This window comes from Eptesicus fuscus, chromosome 13, assembly GCF_027574615.1.
Source record: "Eptesicus fuscus isolate TK198812 chromosome 13, DD_ASM_mEF_20220401, whole genome shotgun sequence".
Lineage (NCBI taxonomy): Eukaryota > Metazoa > Chordata > Mammalia > Chiroptera > Vespertilionidae > Eptesicus > Eptesicus fuscus.
Window position 1 is genome coordinate 49256039 of NC_072485.1, and position 16234 is coordinate 49272272.

General features: G+C 40.2%; 1 protein-coding gene across 4 annotated transcripts in view; it reads left to right on the forward strand.

The window, feature by feature from the left end:
- The window catches only part of USP47 (ubiquitin specific peptidase 47), a 104708-nt gene that overhangs the window by 14288 nt on the left and 74186 nt on the right, over positions 1-16234 (forward strand). For 2 of the 4 annotated variants that reach the window (XM_028159850.2, XM_054724756.1), the window contains exon 2: positions 10483-10542. The exons of the other annotated variants lie outside the window; for them this stretch is intronic. In XM_028159850.2, coding sequence (XP_028015651.2) covers positions 10483-10542 — 60 coding nt within the window. The remainder of the gene's footprint in view (positions 1-10482; positions 10543-16234) is intronic. 4 annotated transcript variants of the gene reach the window in all.

A 16234-nucleotide genomic window follows, 5' to 3' on the forward strand; every position in this document is an offset into this window, starting at 1 on the left:
GAAGGGAAGTTTGCAAGCGAGAAATTCAGTGTACTTAGGATTTGTATCGACAGCCACAGTTCTAAGCTTGGCGCCATGTGGTTTCTTCACCTTTTCAGTGTGACTTTTGTAGCTGGTTGCTTTCTGAGTGATTTTCTGCTGGTCTTTTTGCAGATATTCATCTTGGAGGAGTCATAATAGAGAGAATTCCCTGTTTACCAACCCCCCCTTCTTTTTGACAGAAGCTCACTAGGCTAGAGGTGGCACCAGTGCTTAAAGGGATGACTCTGGTAGTGACTGCAGCAGAGACAGCATCTGAAAACACCACAAGGAATGTTTTTAATTAAGGGATTAATGAAATCTTCCCAAGGATATTCCCAATGCTCCAAGTAAAATTGACTTTAATATTTAACTAAGAGGAGCTCTTGATTTCAACCAGTTCCAGGCTAGATTAGAAAGTAGAATTTTTGTATGACTCATGAAAGATATGTATTGCTTTAGTAAATATAAATAAACTATGAATTTATATACATTTCTTTCATTTTATAGATATAAAATGTCTATCTACCCTTTTATGTGTTTAGGTATTTTAATTTGATTTCCTTTAATTTTAAATTTGCACCAAATTGTATAAAATATTATTTTCTTTATGGTACTTTGAAGTATTGAAAGGGAATTGGTAAAAAAAAAAAATTAGATACCTAACAATGAAATTTCTTATTAAAAGACATCTGTAAAATATTATTGCTTTAATTTTGACATTTTAAATTCATGTGTCTTGAAATAACTACCATAAACATAATATAAATATAATTTTAAGAATTGTAAGAAAAATAGACATGATCCAGAAAATATATCTACAATTCAGTAATATGACATAACACTGGAAAGGTAGTAGTAAGGTATTATAGTCCCCTTATTTTTAGGTGAGGAAATCATCCTATATAATAAAAGGGTAATATGCAAATTGACCCTAACGGCAGAATGACCAGAACGACTGCTGGACCAGTCACTATGAGGTGCATTGACCACCTCTTGGTCCCTTTCCCTGGCCAGCAGGCTCCAATCGCCTGATGGCAAATGGGGAACTGGGGGTGGGTGGCAGGCGGTGCCAGGCCAAGGCCCCCGCCCCTCCTGTCTCCCCGCACACGGAGGGCGACCCACAACCGGGGCAGGGCCAGCAAGCAGGCAGGAACAGCCAACCTCTTGGTCCTTTCCAATGGCTGTCAGGCACCAATCACCCAATGGTGAAAGGGGACCCAGGGGTAGGTGGCAGCGGGGGTTGGGGACAGCTGCAGACAGCCAGGGAAGATGGCCCTGATTGCAGGCCAGGCTTAAGGACCGTACTCGCACATGAATTTTGTGTGCTGGGCCTCTAGTAAACTATAAAAGTACTTTAACTTACTCAAGGTCTCAGGTAGTGAAAGCTAGAATGAGGCCTTATAAAGAAGAAGGTGGCTGGAGCATCATCCTCTACACCAAAAGGTTGCAGGTTTGATCTTGGTTGGGGTGAGTACATGAGGCAGATGATCAATGTTTCTCTCAAAGAGCCTACTAAAATTATAGCAGCCAATCCATGTTTCTCTCTCTCCCCCTCTTTCCCTCTCATTCTTCCTCCCTCCTTGACCTCTCCCCCTTCATCTTTCTAAAATCCTTGGGTGAGGATAAAGAAAAAAAGTCAACTTTACTAAGGTATAATTTATAGACAGTAAAATTTGCCCTTTAAGTTATACAGTTTTATGAATTTTGACAAACTTATACATGTAGCCCTGGCCAGGTGGCTCCGTTGATTGGCGTGTCATACCATGGGCCAGAAGGTTGTGGGTTCAATTCCTGGTCATGGCATGACTTAGTTATGGGTTCAGTCCCCAAGTAAGGGAGGCAACTGATCAATGTTTCTCTCATTGATCTCATTGATGTTTCTATCTCTCTGTCTCTCTTTCTCTATTTCTCAAAATCAAAAACATCTCGGGGGAGGATTAGAAAAACAAACAACTTATTCATTGTATAACCACAGCCACAATCAAGATACAAAATATCTCCATCACTTTAAAAAAGTTTTCTCATGACCCTTGTAGTCAACTCATTCCTTTACATCCAGCCCTTGCAACCACTGATCTGTTGTTTGCCCTCATATTTGCCTTTTCCAGAATATTATATAACTGGAATTCATATAGTATGTAGAATTTTGAGTCTGACTTCTTTCAACTGGCATAAAACAGATTGCATGTATCATCAGTCTTTTTATTGCTGAATGCCACAATTTGTTAATTCGTTCACCAGCTGATAGACATTTGGGTTGTTTCCAGTTTTTGGTGATTCTGAATAAAGCTGCTACAGATATTTGTGTATAATTTTTTGGGTGGCCATGTCTTCATATGGTAAATGAGTGTTTAACTTTGTAAGAAACTGCCAAAGTCTTTTCTGAAGTAGCTGTACTATTTTGCACTCCAGTCATCCGTGTATGAGCATTGTAGTTACTGTACATTGTTGGTACTTGGCAATGTAAGTTTTTTGCTTTTTTTCAGTTTAGAACTTTTAATGATTTAATTAGTGTGTAATGATATCTCTCTGGGTTTTAATTTGCACTTCTCTAAAGCCTAATGATATAGAGAATCTTTTTGTGTGCATAAGGTTTTTTATTAAGACTGGTTAAAAAACATACCTTATGAAAGTATTACATGGTTGAAGTTTTGCTAGGAAAAGATAAGAGAGAAAAGTGCCTATTTTCAAGGAGTTTATGATTTCCATAGGGAAAACGTAATTGTTTAAAAGGTAATGTGGCTATAATTTTGGTAGGCTCTTTGAGAGTTTTACATATTAACTGGTTTGGTTGAAAGAACAATGGTTTGGGAATCAGAAAACTCATTGGTTTGACTTTGCCCTAGTTGCTTACTCTTTCTGGGTCTTTCTTTTTTAATTTCTTTCATCTGTGTAATAAGGGAGCTGGACCATGGTGATAAAGTATAAGATGTGTTCCTAAATTATAAATCTACATAAACATTTTAGTAGTAGGTTTTTCTCTACTTTTTTGGTGGTGGATTTTTAAACTTGTGAGAAGGCCATGGCAAGTGCAATCAGAAAACAAATTAGGTATGTGCAGATTTTTCATCTGATGAAATTTATATTATCCAAAAAAGATTATCTTTTGAAATTTTATATAGTATAAACAACATCTAACCTAATAATAGACAAACATGCAAATTGACCACAACTCCGCTATGCCCACAGCCAATCAGAGCGAACAATATGGCGGTTAATTTGCATATGCGGGCGCTGAGCAGCCTGGGTCCCGTAAACATCCTCCGGACCCAGGCCGCTCAGAGCCTATAGGCCCGCGCTTAGGTCCTGAGTAGCAGGGGCCCAGAACGCTCCCTGGCCACTGGGAGCCTTGGTGGGGCGGGAACATTCCCGCCCCCAAACACTTGCAGTGGTCTGGGGTCTGGGACCGGGAAAATATCCTCCAGACCCAAGCCGCTCAGAGCCTGTAGGCCCGCGCTTAGGTCCTGAGAGGCAGGGGCCCCAGAACTCGGCCTGGGTCCCATAAACATCCTCTGGACCCAGGCTGCTCAGAGCCTGTAGGCCCGTGCTTAGGTCCTGAGCAGCAGGGTCCCAGAATGCTCCCTGGCCACTTGGAGCCTAAGGGTGCAGGTGCCAAGGGGCTGGGTCCCGCAAACATCCTCAGGACCCAGGCCAGTCCGAGCCTGTAGGCTCCTTGCTTAGGTCCTGAGCAGCAGGGGTCCCAGAACGCCCCCTGGCCACTTTGAGCCTATAGGTGCAGGCGCCAAGGGGCTGCGGGCGGGGCGGGGCGGGAACATCCCATGTCACCATAGTGCCCCCAGCCGCTTGGGAATGCTCCAGCACCAAGAGGCAGTTTGGGTCCACGCCCCCATCCTGGTGCACATGATGGGGGTCTGGTTGCTGGCTTCTAGGGTGTGTGGAGACCCCGGCGGCCACCGCTGCGTGCGGCCCAGGGGTCCCTGCATGCCACCCAGCCTGGCGCCCATGGTCAGGGCTCATACAGGAGGCAACCAATCAAAGTGTTCCTCTCACTTTGATGTTTCTCTCTGTCTCTCCCTCTCTCTTCCACACTCTCTAAAAATCAATGGGAACATACCCTCAGGTGAGGATTAAAAAAAAAAAGCATATCCTATGAAAGACACATCTTAAAAATGCCTAAAGAATGTTGTCATTTTTTCTTGGTGAAAGGACTGGAGTCCGTGTTGATGAAAACACCTTGGTGACTGTGGTGACTGGCAGTGGCTGCAGCAGCGGGGTGATGGGGCTGGTGCCTTCCCCTGATCAGCCCAGTTGCCTCCCACAAAGGGGTGTGGGGAGTGGGCCTAAGCCATCAGTAGGACAATCCCCTGAGGGCACCCAGTATGTGAGAGGGGGCAGGTTGGGCTGAGGGACCCCCAACCCCAGTGCACGAATTTCGTGCACCGGGCCTCTAGTATAAATATAATATGTTTGTATAAACACAGTTGAGGATTGCAGATTTCTTAAATCTGTTATAAGGATAGTAACTGATAATTATATAATAATACCTTTTATATGATATACTAGTGGCCTGTTGCAGGAAGATTCCTGCAATAGGGCTTCCTGCTGCGCTCTACCCTGCCCTGCCTGCTTCCCTTCCTTCTCCGCCGCCCGCTTGCTTGCTTCTCTGCAGCTTCGCTCCCTTCTGCAGCACTTGGCTTCTTTCCACGCTGTCTTGATATGCAAATTAACGACCATCATGGTTGGGTTAATTTGCATACTCACCCTGATTGGCTGGTGGGCGTGGCTTGGACATAGCAAAGGTGTGGTCAGTTTGCATATTATTCTTTTATTAGGTAGGATACTTTATGGTGCATTTCAAGTTACTCTTTTGATCTTCAAAAAATCTCTTTGTGATGCCTGAGAGTCACAGATAAGTGACTTGCATAGGATTACACAGCAAAATAAAGTAGCCAGCCACCTTAATCTGGGAGTTCTAGATCTTTTGCCTCTGCAGTATATTGCTCTTTACACTATAGCTTACTCCAATAGGAAATAGTCTTTAAATAGTTTTAAATAACCTTAACATTCTTAGTTGTATAATTTCATGTTTAGAGTATTATAAGAAAGTGATATTCTTATATTTAAATTATTATCCATGCTTCTAAATAAAGAGCATGGTTACAGCTTCTTTGATTTAGTAATAATGAAGAACATTCAAGACCTTTAAACAAATCAGTTGTTTCACAAGCTGAGTCACTGCTTGTCAACAACAGACTACTAAAAGAAGAAAACTTAGCTGTAATGAAATATAAATATAACAGGAATAGTAAAGAGCATATTATTTCCCCTCCTGAGAGCAGTTTGTTTAGTTTCTAAGTTTAGATACTTACAGTACATATTAGTGGTTTATCCATTACCAGTAGTAGAACAACTACTATTAAAAGGAATAAGACAAAAGTGGGAAGAGTGTTAGGATAGAAGTAAGAGGAAAACATGGTTACAATTTTAATGCCACAAATATGTCAACATTATAAAGTCACTTATTTCTTTGAGTGCTCTTTCAGGCCCACCCCCTTTCTCCTTTTCTTCTAGGACTGGGATTACACAAGTGTTAGATCCTTTTTTTATAGTCTTACAGGTGCTTGAGAATAATTTTTTTATAGTTTTATGGGTGCTTGAGATGGGTTTTTTAAGCCTTTTTTTTTTTTTTCTTTATTCAGATAAAGATTTCTATTGTTCTTATCATTAGGGTCATTGGTTCTTTTCCCTGTCATCTTTATTCTGCTGTTGAGCCCACTAGTGAGTTTTAGTTTTGGTTATTGTATTTTAGCTGATATTTTTTGCTGAGACTTTTTTATTATTTCATGTGTGTTCATAGTTGCTTGTTGAATGTTTTTATGATGGCCATTTTAAACTCCTTATCAGATCATTTCAACATTTGCATCATCTCTGTGTTGGCATCTGTTGATGGCTTTTCTCCTCCAAGTTGAGATTTTCTTGGTTCTTGGTCTGACATGTGATTTTGTATTATATTCTGGACATTTTGGGTATTATGATATGACTCTGAATCTTTTTTAAAAAATGTATTTTTATTGATTTTAGAGAGAAAGGAGGAAGGAGAGATAGAAACATCAATGGTAATAGAGAATAATTGATCAGCTGCCTCCTGCACACTCCACACTGGGTATTGAGCCCACAACTTGGGCATGTGCCCTGACTAGAAATCGAACTGTGACCTCCTGATTCATAGGTCAACCCTGAACCACTGAGCCACGCTGGATGGGCAAAATGCGTGCTGACTCTGGATCTTATTTAAATCTTTTTAAAGAGACCTCCTCTGATACCATGTCAATGTGGAAAAGGGAGTACTTCTTTGTTACCTGGAAGTTGGAGTCCAGTTCCTCATTCCCCCTTTATTTACAACCAGGGGTGAGAGGGGTGCCTTTTTATTACTGGATAGCATTGAAGTTCATGCTCCCTTTAAGCTTCTGTGGACACCTGCTGGATTGGGAGTGGGTGAGGCACTTTGTTATCCCCATGTGACCTCCAGTGATGGAGAAATGAGGAAGCTCTCCTTACCACTGGGCTGTAATGAAAAGTCCTTGCTGCCCACTAGGTCTTCTTTGACACCACCCTGGTCAGGGGAAAGGGAGTGCCTTGTTACAACCAGCTGAGGTTGGAAATCTAAGACTTCTCTCTCAGACTTCGATGATGAGAGTGTTGGCAAGGCAACAGTTTTTGTGTTTTTTTTTCTGTGAGGTTTGGCTGTAGTATATAGTGGTTAGTGTCTAAAAGTCTTCTGTTTTATAAGACTGCCCTTTCCTGATCCTTTAGTTAGGGAAGGGGACTCTTTTCTTGGGGCTTTTTTAGTGTGTGCCCTCTCAGACCAGAATGTATCAGGCAAAAAATAAATACAGGGAATTAACCACCATGTCCTTCATTCCTTGGGGCTCTAGCCAGTCTGCTTTCTCTTCACATTTCAATGTCTTCTTATCTTTGCCTTATACATAACATTTTTAGTTTTATTTAGCAGGAGGAATAGGGAGAAGTGCATCTACCCCCTCTTCCAGAAAATGAAATATTAGATATTTTAAAGAGTAGAATATTGTGTGTGGCTCTAAGCCTATAAGTGACAGTAATTATTTTTTAACCACTATCTAAATTAATGCTATTTTCTTTTTAATTTCCTTTTAAGAGGCTTTCACCCTTCCTTGTTCCCTGTATTTTTCCAAGTATATATTACTTGAAGCAAAGGAATCTTAGAAGTTGAAGTTTATTGCCTTCCCTATTTTAGGTATCCTTAGTTTCTTTAATTATATTTTTATGTAGTAACCTCAAATTGCCTAAAATCTAGATATCTGCTAATGTTACCTGATCTTGATTATACTAGTTTCTATTGTTTTCTGTAAACACATCATTCTGCGTGCTGTACACACTAAGAGTGTAGTTCTTGAACTCTCCCAGATCTTTTTCATGTGTACTGCTGCCCAGGCAAATGACTTTCATTTTCTTACTGTGCACTTAGTTGTTTTGTCTCTCTTGATAGGGTAAGAGTGGACTAACACTTAAATTTTTTACTTTATATATGTTAACTAAATTTACAGGTTTCTTTTTTGTGATTTACATTTAAATTGTAAAAACAAATTCATGTGCAGTGCCAAACATTTGGAAGTCCCAGAAAAACATAAAGAGGAAAAAAATTACTTCTAATTCTATCCTTGAAAGACAATACTGTAAACATTTCGATGCAATTCTTTTATTCTGTCCATGTGTCCTCTTTCCCAATAGACTTTTTTTCTCCCCTCATCTGAGAATATTTTTTCCATTTTTTTTTTTTGTTTTTTTTTTTGGGGGGAGAGCTAATGGAAGGGAGGGGGTGGGAGAGAGAGAAAGAGAGAAGCATCAATTGGTTGCCTCCAGGAAGGGCACACAAGTGCCCTGGCTGGAGCCAAATCTACAACCCAGATACCTGCCCTTGACCATGCCCTTGATTAAACCCATGACCCTTCAGTGCTCGGGCCAATGCTTTACCACTGAGCCACACCATCCATGGCCCAATGCAGACTTTTTAAAAGGCTATTAATTTTGTGTTGTAAGGTTATCTGATGTGTATTAATGAGATTCTTTGCCCCCAAACCTCCCCACTCTTCTGGTGGAAACTAAAGTGAGCTCCAGGGATTCTTTCCTGTGGTTCTTTCCCCTGACTCATGAAGTTTCTTTACATACATATGCTGTTGAGTACTCAGCTGAGTACTCAAAAAAGATCCCTGGAGCTTGCTGTTCGTGCAGCTTTCTTCTCCCTAGTATTCTGCCCTATAAATTCTAGCTGAATTAGCCTCCTCGAACTCCCCCACCTGATCTCTTGAACTCAGGGAGTTTGCTGGATTGGACTCTACCTGGCTTCTCCCTCCCAGCACTGCAGCCTGAAAGGTGCTTTTCACAGGGATCACTGTTTTGTGTTGGCTGTTGTTCAATATTTGAAAATGATTTCTTTATATATTTTATCTATCTAGATTTTTAGTTTTTTAAGGTGGGGAGGGTAAGTCCAGTCTGCTATTTTATCTTGGTTCACAATGGAAGTTTTTTTTGGAGATAGGCAATAAATAAGTAAAATGCAAACAAATATTTCAGGTCTTTATAAGTACTGTGTAGAAACCGGAAGCAAGGGAGGGAAATGAAGATTACCAAGAGGATTGTTGTTTTATCCTCACCCTAGGATGTTTATTGATTTTAGAGAGAGAGAAAGCGTGGGGGGAAAGAGAGAGAGAAAGAGAAACATTGATGTGAGAGAGAAACATTGATCAGTTGGCCCCTGTACGTGCCCCTAATGGGGATCGAACTTGCAATCTAGGTTTGTGCCCTGATCAGGAATCCAACCTGCAACCTTTTTTGTGTGGGGGAAGAGTCTCCAACTGAGCCACCCAACCAGCGCATCAAGAGGATTGTACTTTTATATAGGATGGTGAGAAGACTAGATTGAGAAATTGACTATTATTCTGATTATCTTGTGTTATATAACAATTTGCCCCCGAACTTAGTGAATTTTGCTCACAGATGTTAATTTAAGCAAAGTGGGACTAGGGCAGCTTGTTTCTGCTCTGCTAGGTGTCAGCTGGGGCTGGAATCATCTAAATCAAGCATGTCAATCTCACGGCGTGTGGTCCACATGCGGCCCACAACGAATATTTTGCGGCCCAGCCAATATAACGGTATGTAAGAAACATTTTAATCAAAATTCGTAACTTAATTTTTACAATATCCTTTATACATAATTATTAATAACAAACTACAACGTTCGCTAATGACTGATTACTATAATCATATTGCATTCATTTCCCTTACATGCCTTCTGCGCAGGCACACCATTTCTCTCCACTAATACTAGCACCAAATATTTTAGCAGCCGATTGCCACATCGTTAGTCGTGTACTGACTTGTTTGGTGTGCGCAACAGGAAATATTTCACTTTTGGAGGACAAGAAAAATAGGTTTATTTGCGTTACGCTTATTTGTGCAGTTATTCAGTGTCTGGTAAGTTAATGTTCAAGAAAAAATACTGATTTTTATTAAAATATTCTATTCTTTTATGTTAACAATTACTCATTTATTTCAGCCCTTTGTATTCAGCAGGTCTCTATCGAAATAAACCTACGTTTCTATGAAAATAGAAGCTTTTGTTTTTTTGCAGCCCCCATAAACTTAAACCTTGTTTATTTGGCCTATGTTAGCCTTTGAGTTTGACATGCTTGACCTAAATGCTTTCTCACACACATGTATGGTGGCTGATGCTGTTTGCCAGCTGTGATCTCATTTGGGCTGTGGCTGGAACATCTACACATGACCTTTCCATGTGGCTACCTGGCACCCACAAAGCATAGTGGCCAGGTTTTCATCACTATGTGAGATGAGATGATGGATATTAACTAAACTTATTGTGGTAATAATAATACAATGTTGTATGTCAATTATATCTCAATAAAGCTGGGAAAATATTATGTGACTTAGAACATTTTATTTATTCACAATTCTTAAGCTACCACTCTTTGTTGAAATGTGGTTGTTTTCCATGTTATCCTTTACAGCGATAGCACAGATTTTCAGTAACCTTATAAATGTAATTGAGCCCTTGCTGGTTTGGCTCAGTGGATAGAGTGTCCGCCTGTGGACTGAAGGGTCCTGGGTTCGATTCTGGTCCAGGGCACATGCCTGGGTTCTGGGCTTGATCCCCAATAGGGGGCGTGCAGGAGGCAGCTGATCAATGATTCTCTCTCATCAATATTTCTCTCTCCCTCTCCATTCCTCTATGAAATCAATAAAAAAATATTTTTTAAAAAGAGTAATTGAGGCCTAAGATACAAATTACAAATATAATTTCTGAATAAAATTCTAGATGATGTGATATTTTTAATATGTATTTTGTTTGCAAAAAAATGTCTTTAGGTTAATTGTTCTCATTTCACTGTCTTACCTCTGTATTTTAAATAAATAATTTGTGATTCATTTGTTCTCTGTATGTCATAGGATGTGTTTTGGAGATGCAGACAAAATATCTTTGATGAAATGAAGAAGAAATTTTTACAGGTAGACTGCTGATGTAATTGCTTTAGTGTGATAATCAGCAGAGCATGTAACAGCATGTTAGTATTTTTATTTAATAACAAGGCATGTGTTGAGTTTTATGCTTGTTTTAACTATTTTACTTCTACCCAATTTTAATAATAAGAAAGTCACCTTAAATGAATGTGTGTCTGATTGGGTCTTCTTTTCTAACAAGTGAATGAGGGGGGAAACTGATATAAAAACCACAAGATCCCTTTGTTTTGATTTGTGGGGATATTGTCTCTCTTATGTACAGCCATATTTATTTTCTAAAATATTAATGCTTCTGGGATTAAATTATTTAATAATTTACTGAGTCAAAACCCAGAAATCTTATTTGAAGAATTATGTAAAAGGTTAACTTTCTGGCAGCCCATTATACACTTCAAACCTAAACTTTCCTGTGCTGTAGCATCCCATTTTAACCTTTACTTAATACGTCATTTTTCTCAGGTCTCTAGCTCAAAGTCCCCCTCCCCCAAGTGTTCTTCCTCTGTCCTCTCCAAGTGACCTATGACTAGAGACCACTTAGCAACAGATCATATTACATCAGAGTTTGCTGAGATGGTTGGAGTGGAGTAGAGTGGAGGGAGGAACTTAAAATAAAATAATCTTGTTTTGTGGTTTATTTTGCCATATAAGTTAGGATCCCCATTACTACCCAAGGAATTGTCACTTGTTAAAGTAAAAATGCACAGTCTGAATGAGCCCACTGAATTTAATAAGTTTCAATCAGCAAAAGTGTTCACACCATCAATTCTCTTTTTTAATGTATTAAATGTATTAAACGTGATCTGTGAATATCTAGAAGGGTATTGGGTTAAGGCTTAATTTCTTAGCTCATAGCAGCTCCTTTGTCAAGAAGTAGATAAAATAGACTTATGAGTATATGTGTATTTTTTTGTTTGCAACAATAATGCTATATTATTTGTAGTAACATTAAAAGGAAGAAAGTTTTGAGAGAAAATAGACTTAAATTTGTAGGTAAAGAGATCCCTTCTTAATATTTTAAACTTTATCTTAATTTTTTCCTGTTAGGAAAATCTGAATCTTGATAACTTTCAATTTTATTTGATATTAAGTAATGCTGTTTATCTTTAATATGTATACATTTATTTTAATTTTTTCTATCACTATTTATATCCCCTATATCCTCCTCCGCCTTCACCCATCCCTCCACTCCCAATCACCACACTGTTGTTCGTGTCCATGAGTTCTTTCTCTCTCTCTCTTTTTTTCCCCCAATCCCTCCATCTCTTAAGTGTTTTCTACATGCTAATGCCATTCTGAATATATATCATGAATTATACACCTTGTTTTGTGTTTTTCAAAATAAACACCTAGGAAGTATTTTTTGTGAAACAAAAATTTTGATGTTAACATCAGAGAACTCAGATTTGAAATTAAAACTGTTAAGAATGCCAAGAAAAGGAGCCTAAATGACTCAAGACACAAACAAGCATGCCTTCAGCAGTCTCTGAGATTTTTTAGAACTATCTGTGTCAAACACTTGTAGATGTTCCTAGCAGTAAGCCTATCTTTGGAAGACAAATGAGTTTTCAATGAAAAATCCCAATATTTTTCAAGGATTCTTTCTTCAGACTTTTCTAGGAAATCTGGCTTTGTTTCTGCAATGAACATAGATACAGAATACTCAGTGTTAATATAACTGCTGTTATGTTTTATCCCTTTTTTTGTACTTGGCTAGATTTTTCTGTGTAGAAAACTTTGTGCCCCTCAAAAGCTCACCTAAATATAATTTAACTAGAGGCCCAGTGCATGAAATTCGTGCACGGGGGGTCGGGGGGAGTGTGTGTCTCACAGCCCAGCTTGCACCCTCTCCAATCTGGGACCCCTCGAGGGATGTCCCAGTAGGATCGGGCCTAAATGGGCAGTCGGACATCCCTCTCACAATCCAGGACTGCTGGCTCCCAACTGCTCGCCTGCCTGCCTTCCTGATTGCCCCTAACAGCTTCTGCCTGCCAGCCTGATCACTTCCTAACCACTCCCCTGCCAGCCTGATTGATGCCTGACTGACTGCTCCCCTGCCAGCCTGTTTGCCCCTAACTGCCCTCCCTTGCAGGCCTGGTCACCCCTAACTGCCCTCCCCTTCAGGCCTGGTCACCCCTAACTACCCTCCCCTGCAGGCCTGGTCCCCCTAACTGCTCTCCCCTGCAGGCCTGGGTCCCCCCCAACTTCCCTCCTCTGCTGGCTTGGTCACCCCTAACTGCCCTCCCCTGCAGGCTTGATCGCCCCCAACTGCCCTCCCTTGCAGGCCTGGTCCCTCCAAACTGCCCTCCCCTGCTGGCCATCTTGTGGTGGCCATCTTTTGTCCACATGGGGCAGCCATCTTTGACCACATGGGGGCAGCCATCTTGTGTGTTGGAGTGACAGTCAATTTGCATATTATTCTTTTATTAGATAGGATAGAGGCCTGGTGCACGGGTGGGGGCCGGCTGGTTTGCCCTGAAGGGTGTCCTGGATCAGGGTGGGAGTTCCTTTGGGGCATGGGGTGGCCTGAGCGAGGGGTCTGTGGTGGTTTGCAGGCTGGCCACGCCGCCCGGTGACCCAAGCGGAGGCCCTGGGATCTGGGATTTATTTATCTTCTATAATTGAAACTTTGTAGCCTTGAGTGGAGCCAAGCCTCCTGCTTGCTCAGTGGCCGCAGCCATTTTTGTTGGGATTTATTTATCTTCTATAATTGAAGCTTTGTAGCCTTGAGCAGAGGCCAAGGCAGGCCAGGGTATGCGGAAAGCTTGGCTTCCTTCATAGCTGGAGGCAACTCAAGCCTCCTGCTCTCTCCAGCTCCATGGCTGCCGCCATTTTTGTTGGGATTTATTTATCTTCTATAATTGAAACTTTGTAGCCTTGAGTGGAGGCCTGGGCCGGCCATGGTGTGTGGAAAGCTTGGCTTCCTCCATTGTTGGGGAAACCCAAGCCGCCGCCTCTCTCCGTGATGGCAGCCATCTTGGTTGGGTTAATTTGCATACTAGCTCCTGATTGGCTTGTGGGCGTGGCTTGTGCGTATAACGGAGTGATGGTTAATTTTCATATTACGCTTTTATTAGATAGGATATTTTCTCTAATGGAGCATTCTTTAGACTTTTCTAAAACTTGGCACTTACTTTTCTCTTGTCAGTTTCCTCTTACATCATAGAACTGTATTGACTCAAAAATTGTGCTCCCTTCTATAAATTTTGTTCTGTCCTCAGATATCTTACTTTAATATTGGCTTTAGTGCTTAAATGGCCACCCTCCTCCTTAACTCCCTTAACAACATCACCATTACCACCCTTCCCAACTAGAGCTTGGCTGTGCTTAAATATATATATGTGTGTGTGTGTGTGTGTGTGTGTGTGTGTGTGTGTGTGTGTGTGTGTTATCTACTGCTATGGAATGGCTTACCCCAAAATTTAGTGCTTGAAACAACTAGTTTATTTGCTCACAATCCTATGAGACTGGACTTGGGCAAAGGTTCAGCAGGTCAGTTATTTTGCTTCACTTGTATCATCTGAGATCATTACTTGGCTCCATTTGGCTGGTGGCTGGCTTTGGATGGAATATACAAGAAGGCTTTTTTCACATATCAAACACCTCAGTGCTTCACTAAGTGGCCACTTTCTCTATGTGTGGATTCTTAGGGCTTCCTCACAGCATGGTGGTTCTAGGCTAACTGGATTTCTTTTGTGGTGACTGGCTTAGAAGAGGAAATGTTCCCAGAAGTTCAAAAGCAGAAGCTGCTGCTTTCTTTAGGTCCTGCACAGTATTACTTCTGTCACATTTTGTTGGTCCTAGCTGGTCACAAGGCCAGCTCATATGCAATGGAAGAGGAAAAATAAAAAAGAAAGGAAAAAGAATGGCAAAGAGTTTTTAGCTATCTTTTTAATTCACATCAAGATGGGAGTGGATCTCCCCTCCCCCCCCCACCCCCCGCATAAGTAGGATCAATTAGGGTTAGAACTCCAAAGAAATTAAGAAGAAAGCTACTTTATTTTTCCAATTCTAAAAAAATGCCATTTTAAATTTAAATGTTTTTGAAATCGGCATGTATAATATAATATTACAGAGTTGTTGTTTAAAAGCTATTATAGCCCTAGCCATTTTGGCTCAGCGGATAGAGCGTCAGCCTGCGGACTGAACGGTCCCAGGTTTGATTCCAGCCAAGGACACATGCCTTGGTTGTGGGCTCGATCCCCAGTAGGGGGTGTGCAGGAGGCAGCCAATCAATGATTCTCTCTCATCATTGATGTTTCTATCTCTCTATCCTTCTCCCTTCCTCTCTAAAATCAATAAAAATATATTTTAAAAAGTAAAAATAAAAGCTATTATAAAAGTATTGGTATACCTTATTGATGGTATTCTATAATTGAAAAAAATTTTTTATCAGTTACCAAATTGGGAGGTGGGGGTGGGAAGTGTGATTAGTGTTGGCGCAATAGTAATATAAAAAATTTAGATTCAGTTCATGGATGTTAACCACATACTAAATTAGTAATAAACAATGGGCCAGAAGGTTGGGTATAAAATCATATAATTTACAAGTGACTATCTTAGAGCTTTAAAGAAGAGCACAGAGGTTTGTTTGAAGAGCAGAGAGTTTTGTTTGTTTAAATTATCCTAGAATTGAATTTAAGAGTAAAATGTGATTGATTCAAAAATTCTGCTTGTAGGAATTTTAAGGAAACAAAAGTACACAAAGTGTTATATAGATGTTCATCACAAAATTATCTCTAAAAGTGTAATAAAGTTTAGCCTAAGAGTCAGTGAAATGGAATTGATGGAACAAATTATTAATTCATGTGACAAAATATTATTCAACTATTATAATGATGAGTTTAAAATTTTTGATAGGGAAAGATTACATGATATATTTATAAGTAAAGAAAGAAATTACAAAGTAGCATTTATATTCTAACCAGTGTTTGTTTGTATAAAGCATAGGAGTGTGTGAGTGTGAATGTGTGTGTGTGTGTGTGTGTGTGTGTGTGAAAACTGTTTCTAGGATATATAACAAAATGTTAATAGTTATCTCTTGTGTCCTAACCGGTGTTGCTCAGTGGATAGAGCGTCGGCCTGCGGACTCAAGGGTCCCGGGTTCGATTCCGGTCAAGGGCATGTACTTTGGTTGCGGCCACATCCCCAATAGGGAGTGTGCAGGAGGCAGCTGATCGATGTTTCTCTCATCGATGTTTCTGACTCTCCTCTCTCCCTTCCTCTCTGTAAAAAGTCAATAAAATACATTTAAAAAAAAAGTTATCTCTTGTTTTATGGTATTAACAGGTGGTTTCCACTTTTTCCTTTAACTCTTCCTATTTTTTTTTAATAAAGGGAGAAAAATTACTTATATGCAATGAACAGAAAGGAGCTTTTGTCATTAAAAAGAATAAAAGGCATTACATGGGATTAAATTTTGTTTACTATTGTACATTTATGTCTTCAGATAAGATTTATTTGGGGATAATTTCCCCACATTTTTGGGGTGAAAGATGAAGAGGCTGGAGTGCCTGTACCTTTGTACTCATGTATTTAGAGGAAAAACTAGGAACTATTAATGTCTGGCCATTTGATGTTGCCACATCACCATTCTTAATGCTGCGTCAGCACTTCTGATTTCTGAATTCTTAGGGTCACCTTCCTTGGATGATCAACTCCAACTTATCTGAAGCTTTGAAAA